The 9824-nt window shown below is 42.8% G+C and overlaps 1 protein-coding gene across 1 annotated transcript; it reads left to right on the top strand.

Moving 5' to 3' along the window:
- The first annotated feature begins 2372 nt into the window (after nt 1-2372).
- LOC142587445 (uncharacterized) lies at nt 2373-9235 on the top strand. Its single transcript, XM_075698468.1, has 5 exons — nt 2373-2617; nt 3866-3927; nt 5171-5263; nt 8511-8537; nt 9046-9235. Exons 1-5 carry the CDS (start codon nt 2425-2427, stop codon nt 9151-9153), a joined length of 483 nt encoding a protein of 160 aa, XP_075554583.1. The 5' UTR covers nt 2373-2424; the 3' UTR covers nt 9154-9235.
- The last annotated feature ends 589 nt before the right edge of the window (nt 9236-9824 follow it).

The following is a 9824-nucleotide window of genomic DNA, read 5'->3' as shown; positions in this document are numbered from 1 at the left end:
GCAATGCGGTTTTACTTGTTCTGTATAACGCTCGGCATTCTATTTTGGTTCACGTGAGCTTGAGAATGGTGTGTTCAAAACCATGCAAAGACAATATGCGCTGTTAGGACAGCGTGTGAAACTTGATCCTTGGCCAGGCTGGCTGCAGCCACGTGTCAGTGAGCATCGTGAATTATGTGGTACCCGATCAACCTTCCTTTCAACTAAAATGTCCATATTTATTCATATGGGGCTTGCGGTTGCGTAATTGAAGCTGAAACGTGCTGGCATAACGTCTATTTCATTTCAAACCAGTGACTGCGAGCACTTCACACGTAATGACCACGAAATTCTTCAACAGGGTGTTCTGCGTAATTGTTTGCCGCAGTTGACGGGTTGGTTTATCGGGTTGAACGTCAGAAAGCGACATGAGGGCTACGACAGATGCTGTAGTGCAAGGGTGGAGGGTACCGGTTAATTTTGACTACGTCCTGGGAGTCTCTGACGTGCACTGCGCGCACGGTGCACGAGCGCTCAGTCTGCCGCTGTCGAAGTATTGCTTCGTGGCCGGGACATAGAATCACGCGACTTGTGTTCATCAGCACAATGCCGTTGCCACTGAGCCACTGTGGCGGATAGTCCCTCAGTGCTTAAGGAAGCCCCCTCTTGAAAACGCAATAAGTAGATTGCCACCACATTTTACCATAATATAATGAACTAAAATCCGGAAAGCACTGCTAACCTCCAAATACTCATTAAGTGTTCACACCTTGAGCACTGACGGGCCACACTTTCCGAATCACAAGTTTTCTGGCGTAAATAATGTTAGCCTATCATAAAAATAACGGATTCAATTTATAAAAAAGTTCATCATTGATACGACACAGTTTGCCATGCTCGCGGGCAAGAATACCGCGTCTTGAAAAGTTTATTTACATTGTTTAATAAATACAAGAGTAAAGATAAAAAACCACCATGGCAACCCTGAGTCAAGTACAGACTCAATTATAGAGGTCACACCTGAAGCACTTAAATGATCCCTGGAACTAACGTACTGCATTGCTTCTTTCAAGCTCTACGTAACGTTTTTCCTGAAACGCCCTCTAAACGCACTCGATAAGCAGATTTCAATTTGTCGATGTAATTCAGATTTTGTTGAAAATTGCGCATATTTCGAAGTGTCGGAAGGACGGAAAATGTTTTGTTGATGTAGAGGTAAATTCCTTGAAGTGTATTTAAGAGTCAGTCTGCATGCTTGAAATAAATAAATGGAAACCTGCAATGATAGCAAAGTGGCGCGTCTTTTGCGATACAAGCGGGTGAGTTAGAGAAGATCCATTCAGAAGTACCCCCCCCCCTACTCCCACAAAAAACAAAGACAAAGAGAGAAACAAATGAGCTGCAACTTTCAATTTTCATTGCACCGAACAGCACCTTTTCTATGTGTTTGCATATGTGTATATATATATATATATATATATATATACATATATATATATATATATATATATATATATATATATATATACGTGTGTGTGTGTTTGTGTGTCTGTGTGTGGGTTCTGCTACTGCACTTCAGTTGCCAAATTGAAAGCCGCAACGCATACAAAGTCTATCCATCGAATAATGTAAAATAGCTGCGGTATATATATATATATATATATATATATATATATATATATATATATATATATATATATATATATATATATATATATATATATATGTATAAAAGGACATTGTAACTGCTTTCATTTTCTTAATATACTCACAGTTGCTATTGCGGGTGAGCTACGATTTGGTGAACGGAAATTAATCCTGTATGAAATGCCAATCTGTTGTACGTACTGTTGAAGTTATTAGTGTATTGTATTGTATTGTATATCAAGGCACAATGTGGGTTGTGCACTATCGAAGGCCTAACTTAGAATTATGGCAAGGCTTTATGCTCCAGGCGAGGGCCGTGTCCACGGAGGCCAGCGGTGTCGACTTCAGAGATCAGCGGGGGAAAGGGAGAAGCTTATCAAGCCTGCCAGAATTGCTGAATGCCATACGAAAGAAACACGAGAAAGGCAAGATGACAAGAAGGAACGATAAAGAGGAAATGTCAGAGAGATTGCACAGAAGTTGATAGCTAACAGTTGAAAAGAATATACTTGGGAGCCTTGACACGGCCTAAGGGAAAGTTTTACTTTCGGGCTCGAATATCTTTATCGCACCCGCATTGTCCGTTGTGATGCAAGTATGGCGTGATGCCCACCATGATGAGCACTCCACGCCAGTGGTGCAAGCTCACGCCCTATCATATACCCTGCATCTTTCCTGCCGGCGGGAAAGAGAAAGGGAAAGACTTGAAACAAATGGAAAGGGCTAGGCCCTATTTAGGCGAGGTGAAGGGAGCATTGAGCAGTCTTTGCTTCGGAAACGCCTTCAGACTAAGCCAACATGAAGGTAGTTCTGTTCCTCGCCATAGTTTGCGTCGTCGCCTACGCCGATCACGAGGAAGGCCACAACGAAGAGCAGCACGAAGGCCACCATGGGAACCACACTGAGGACCAAGGGCACCACGCGCATCATCATGCACACGACCATGCACACCACCATGGGCACCATCATGGGCACCATGGATCTGTCTGCAGTGAGTCTCGTCGTGGGTTTGCTAGTGCACTTCAGTTGCCAAATTGAAAGGCGCAACGTATGCAAAGTCTATCTCTCGAATAATGTAAAATAGCTGCGGCGTTATTTCAGTCCGTTAGTCGTCTGTGTCGAAACAGAAAAAGAAAAACCCAGCCTCCTGGCTTCTTTAACGAAATACACAATGCACACAATAAGTGCACTGGCACTGCCATGCAGTAGTGCAGTGCGCATACAATGTAAACAAAAAAATCAACTTGTCACATTCTTAAAGAGTACCTGAAGAAGATTGCGCAGGTGGAAGTATCAATAGTATCAGGGAATGTTTTCGTTAAATATTTTTGTTTTCATTAATACCATTTCGAGCACCGTCATTTTATTCCTGTGATATTAGGATGTATTATTTGATTTGCTTCAAATCTCCAGCAAAAACCTCTTTGATTTCATCTCAATACAGTTTCCATCTTAGACATACAGAAGTTCCCAAGATTATGTACACAAGCTCTGCGGATAACTCCAAATCTCGTTCATCAAAATAAAGTATCACTCTCAAGTAATTTCTTGCTCTTGATCTCCCCCATTTCAAAGTTATATAATCACAAGAATAATAACTTCTGAAGTTTTCAAATTACATTTCTCCGCTTCAAGGAATCCGTCGCGGAAGATGATTCTTTTGCCCGAGAAAGCAGTTACTGTATCTGTGATCACTGTGAGAAACGTAAACGCTACAACGAAGCTATATCTAGGAGATACAGCATTATAGAAGCTTTTAGAACGCGATTTAGCAAGGTAGTAAACATATAAATAAATTAATCAAAAGTGATTAATTTATTTATTTGTTTAGTTGGTTATTTAGTTATTTATAATTCTTTATTGCCTGTGTTCTTAATTACACTGTAACAACACTGTAACTACGAATGTGAACCTGCAACCATGATTCACTGCACGATAATTCTGCACGATAACTGTAATGTCTTCTTGGCCAGAACTATAGGAAAAAGGAATTCTACACCACCGACAGGAGCTAACGTCACAGAAGAACGCCGTGCAAGCGCTACTGCACTTCTTGCGATCTATAGCGGCCTTTGTGAACGTCTCTAACTGTAACTCCCTTCGTGTGTGAATTTTTTTAAACCCTCTCATCTCTATTCTCATTCAAACCCCATCTCCCAGCTCCTGTGTAAGGTAGCAAACCGGAGACCAACGTCTGCTAACCTCCCTGCCTTTCCTCTTCATCTCTCTCTCTTTTCAGACCTGCCAGCGGAGTCACTTGCTGCTGTGGTGGATTGCGTTCAACAAAACGTCACTCAGGAGGTACGCTTTCCAGTTTCATTTTTTTTTCATATTCCTAGTCGGCCGTTGACTAGTATGAAGTTGTTGAAGACAAGTCACACACCATTTGCACGCTATTCTAAAATACTCATTTGTACTCACTACGCTTTCAGCGCATTTTCGCCTTCGCTTTATGACAGAAGACTATTCTAGCCCGCGTGCAATTGCGTCACACAGGCACCCAAGCTACGGTACTAGCGTCAATGCGCACGTGCGACGAGCCATCGGACTGCTGTTCTGACAAAGACGCCATAAGCTGCTATGAGCGAGGTGCGCGCTTGAAAAAGATGAGGGGCGAATTCAGAACGCTTTTTCTTCTTAAGTACTGCTCGTCATTCGTCAACTTGTCTTCACTAATAATATGTTCGCTATCGTGATTGGCCAGCGCCTGCTTTCAAAGATCCTTCTAGAGCACGTACCGCTTTCTGAACGTATGGCCATATTTTATATATTTATTTTGTTGCGATAGCAGTTCTATGGACACTTCAGGCACATTTTTGCCGTCACCATTGGCGTCGCCGTCGCCGCCGCCGCGATATTAGGCATAAAGCCCAAGGGCGATGACACCGTCGCCGCTCATCGTATGCCGTATGCGCGAGTATGCGCGAGCAATATGCATGGGTCAGGTTAGTCTACTTCTGATTATAAAACAAACTATATACTAAGTACCGTCAGAGACTGGAGCGTCGCGAATGCGGAATTTCGCACGCAGAGCGATATTTCCTGTTAGCAATGTGCTGAAGTTTATATTTAAGTTTTTATTCTCAAAGTTTCATTCCACATGGGTTACAACAGTTAGATATAGCGCGCAGAATGGTCGATACATGTGAAAGCGGAGGCGCGGCATGGTGCATGTCGACTTCAAGGGTAAAAAAAATAGAAAATCAAAAGAACTGGTTTAAAATACGGACCCTAGGTTTCGAATGGAGAAGACAGTACTATCACCACCAAGCAAGCACAAATAAGCCAAACTCCTGCGTCCCCCTCCTGGCGCCTAGGGCACCTGTACACATCCCTTCCAATTCGCTTCCAGTGGAAGATGAATAGTAGAGAGCGGAAGCATCTCTCTAAAAATAAGGACGTTTTGAAATAAACAATACGGCCCCTAGGCTTGAGTCAACTAGTGAGCAATGAAACATAATGCAGTTGCTTGCTCAACGCACTTAGTACAGCACGCAAAGTGAAATTACTGGGACAATTAGTATGTGTGTGCAATACTATGCAGGTCTTGCAGAAGCTGAACCGAGTAAGCGAGAGTGTTGAGTGCGACACCATCCTCTGTGGAATCAGGAAGTTTTGTGAGAGAGACGGCACTCTGGTAAGTAATTTGTTCGTCATTACCGTTCTCTACATGCTGTACATTGTAGATACAAAATATGGTTTGGCAAGAAAATTGTTATACTGTCGGAAGAAGCATACCTGTAAGGAAGTACCTATATCATATATATTTATAACATATATAATATATAATATATAACATATATATATATATATATATATACATATATATATATATATATATATATATATATATATATATATATATATTTGGGCTTATGGTTATCCTAACACCTAACCTGAAGGACAGGAAAATATGCCCGCCTTTGAGTGAGCTGTGGCAACCACAAAAATTGTACCCTATATAAATATGTGGCGGTAAACACGAGCCTTTTGCGTCTGAAGGCACAACGTATCCTTCAAGTACGATGTCCCAGTGGGCATCTATACTATCACGTGAGGCCAACGTATTATCATTTACGGAACACCAAATAACCGAGAACGTAGACATGACTAGCAGCGGTGCCGGCGCCATCCAACGACACGGAGTTCTACCCGAACACATTGAATATTGACTGTTGTATCTCAAATGCACCTGGCCAAGGCGTCAGGCGTATCTAAATTAGTAGAAAATAAAACAAAAACGTTTTTTTCTTTTTCAAGATACAGTCGATAGCGGCTATTTTTCATAGACATAACAAAAGAAAGGTGATGGTGGCCCACAAGTACCACCACGGTTACTCATTTTTTCATGAACAAATAGTGTGGTGTTCATAATTACCCATTGTCTTACAGATTTACGCACATAGCTTGAGTAGCAGAATGAGGTTGAAGCGATTATTACACACAAATGGACATTACAACAATAACAAAAAAGCATAAGTATGTTCAGGGAAGCTTTCAAAGCAACAGTGCGAAATAGGGGGGGGGACACCGATCAGTTTCGCCCCCCCCCTGCCCCGAAAAATACATTTCCGCCTACGCCAATTGACTCTTCTTTACCACAAACCAAGACAGTATACCATTGTGAACGAGAACTTTTTTTATTACTTAGTAGGCATTCTTAGAAGAGGGTCCTATGGCAATCCTAATAGCTGCCTACAATGCCACTGGCTTCAAGAATTTTTTTCATAGCTGTTTAATGCAACATGTAGATTAATTCAAGCATGTACGTAAGTCTTTGAACAAACACGTGGCATTGCACGAAAAAGAACAAGAAAAACTTTACATTCTATTTATAATTCACCCTGAGAGAGGGACCCACCGTGGTTTCTCAGTGGCTATGGCTGCTGAGCATGAGGTCGCGGGATCGAATCCCGGCCATGACGGCCACATTTGGATGGGGGTGAAATGCGAAAACACCCGTGTACTTAGATTTAGATGCACGTTAAAAAACCCCAGGTGGTCGAAGTTTCCGGAGTCCATCCACTACGGCTTGCCTCGTAATCAGAAAGTGGTTTTGGAACGTAAAACCCCATAGTTTCACCCTGAGAGAGGGGAAAATAGACTAAAGGAAGAGAGGTCAATTAGAAATTAGCCTACTCATGCATGTTCAAGAAAGAACTAAAGGTCTACCAAAATAAAAAACCCGGTTTGCTACACTGCACTGATAATCAGGGAAGAGAGACAGAAAGATCGGCGTAAATAAAGTGGAGCGTGCGCAAAAACACGCGCACGGCCCCGTTGGTACCCAAAGAAAAGGGAATGAAATGGCAACCAGTGGGGCCAAAAGAGGTCATCCTGCACTAAGCGTCCCGAAGACGTCCAATCCTGAGCAATTACAAGATGGCACTAATTGTATTTTAATTGCTCTATAGTTCGCCCCCCGTATAGCGTACTTTATTTCCATCCTCCAGCTTAACAGGTGTAACAGTATGAGTTTAAAAAAAATCACGAAATTCATTGCGCCCACTAAACTATCCGATCACGTCTGTGTGATTTGAACGATGGGGTCAGGATGAATCGTGCTTCGATTAAGCGAGCTAGCTTTGGTCCTTCCAGAGAAAGCGAAGCCTCCTTCGACATCACTTGAAGTCGGCGGCAATGCCCGCCGTAGCTCCATCCGTATGACAATTTCACCTTTTGTATATTTTGACATATTATTTTTGGTGCTTGTTCGTTACACAAGACTGGTGAAAATTTTGTAATACCCTCAAGTAATATCCTTACTACGGGGTCTTTAAGGAAATAAAATGCAAAATGAAAATCAAAAAATGAAAAAAAAATTGATTGTTTACTACTTTGTCCAGTACAAAAGACGGACGAGCCGACTGCGCGCCCAACCAACATGTGGTGTCGACATCGCACTATCATTCACCTCTCTCAATTTTCTGCCAGTCGGGAGCTAAGGCTCCCCGGGAGCCGTAGAGTTAAGGGAAAAAAACTATGCTTTCAGCAACGTTCACCAAAAGTTCGTAGCACCGTAAGTTGGGAGAAATAAAGGTAGGGTCGGCTTTGCTTTGCCACCATGAATTGCTTAGGCAGGTCAGTGATATGCAATCGTTACATTTTTATTAAGCGCTGTGCAACTTCACAATACTGCGACGAAGATCTGTACGTACATCAGGCTTTTGCATTGCTTTCGAGACTCTGGCGTTCCCCATTTCCGCCAGGACATCGAAGGCCACGCTTTCGATGCACTACAGCATTGCGGCTCGACAGAGTACGAGCTGCGCGGTGCACGATGTGGAGCCAAAAATGAAAACGGAGTTCGTTTAATTGAAATAAATTCGGGTCTTCAGGGGCGTGGACACTTAGCAGCCAACTCCAGTACACTCGTTGCTACCAGCGGATCGTGGCAGGGCGAGACAGTGAGAGCGAGTACTAGTAATGACGAAATGTCACGCGTCTTTTGAACACCACCTATCACAGCTGGCAGCGTACGCCTCACACATATCTATGTCGCAAGAAAAAAAATCAGCGCCGAATGATGCCGCGGTTTGCGAGGAACAAACATCTTTGGAGCCAACCAGAATACTATAGCTACTACGTTGTCGCTGTCCTGGGAGCTGAATCGTCACCAGGACCCATACACAGCTAACAGCGAATAAAAACGGCATCGTCAGTTTGCGTTGAAGTATTCCTTGAATAAAATCCCACTTCGTAACAACGGCCGAACAGACTAGTATAGATCCTTGATTACATGTGAGCTTAAGCTTGAACGTGTGTTTCTTTGCTATATAATCCGGAGCTTTTCTTAGGGCTAAGGTTGCCACCGATAAATACTAATGTACCTGTATTCAATGAATATCAAAAGGAACTGAATACATTTTCTTCACATTTTGCAGGAAAACAACCGAACCGACGTTTTCACGGTGAGTTTCTTTAATCTCAATAAAGAATAACGTATTTTCTTCAACGGAGACGAAAATAGAGAGAAAGCCACGTATGGGTGGGATAGCTCCACTTAAGTTGAAGGATTCGAAAAATTTTTGTTGCGTGAGATTCATGAGACAACGCTTTTTAATAGTGAGGTCATCTTATGATTAGCTAAAGTGTTGCAGGGCCCCTTTAGAAGAAATTTGGGTGATGCGGCCTGCCGTGATGAAATGCGTGACTGCTCCATTAAATTTTGCTAAACGGTGGACGGTCCTTATCAGAACACCGGCTTCAATATTTCCGATTTGTTAAAAAAGCATGTTTTTTCCTTCTTCTTAAACATTGTAATGGCTGCAAGACGTGCAAGGTGGTTTATGTCGCGAGTGAAAAATTTTATCGTGATTAAATTCCATTTCAAAGTAATAAAAGCTGCATGAAGGTCGTAATTCGGCATTGATTCCCAAATGTTGCAATAAATAATTTTCTGCTTTTTGCTGCTTTCAGGCTGAGCAGAACCAGGAGCTCCGTGTAGCCTTCTATAGCTGTCGGCCCCAGCAATTGGTCACCAGTGAAGCACCTCAGCAGGTCAGCGAAGTCACACCTGAAGCCTGAATTCTGTAAATAACGTTGAACCAAAACGTGTTTATTTAAAGCTCAAATAAATACGAGAACGCGCATCCCATGCGTTTCGTAAGATGCTTGTGTTCTTCTGTTCCGAACGCACAATCATGGACATAAGGAACCGGAAGGTTTCATGTTGGCGGGTGCCTAGCAAGTTGGATGACATCTTGAAAGGCAAGCGAATGAATGCTTCACTGAATCATCTGAAACGGCATGCCGTGGAGGGTGAAAGTTTGCTGGACCGCATTGTTACTTGCAATGAAACCTGTATAGTGCCTTTCACGCCGGAGTCGAGGCAGCAGAGCACGGTGGGGAAGTATCCAGGTTCGCCTGTAGTAAAATAAAAAAAAAAGAACCGTTAAATGCCATTTGTAGGGAAAGGGATGTTAAGGGTCCCCTAGAATCACCGAGAACCACTGATGCTGGATTTCCTGCCACAAGGTGCACTCATCAATGCCGGCAGCAGTGGCGCAGCCGCAAATTGCGCTCGGGGAGAGGGGGGGGGGGAGCTCACTTTCCAGTTCCGCCTCCTCCTTATAAAATTTGTCAAGGGATTAAATACATAAATAATAACTGCACTTCCATTGCCAAAGATAGTGCAAACGAATTCTTGAACGCTATCCACTATCAAGGCAAGTAAAATATGTATTTTTTGATAAAAT

This window comes from Dermacentor variabilis, chromosome 7 (genome assembly GCF_050947875.1).
Source record: "Dermacentor variabilis isolate Ectoservices chromosome 7, ASM5094787v1, whole genome shotgun sequence".
Taxonomy (NCBI): domain Eukaryota; kingdom Metazoa; phylum Arthropoda; class Arachnida; order Ixodida; family Ixodidae; genus Dermacentor; species Dermacentor variabilis.
Note: the sequence above shows the minus strand (reverse complement) of the source record. Positions and strands in the feature narration are given on the sequence as shown.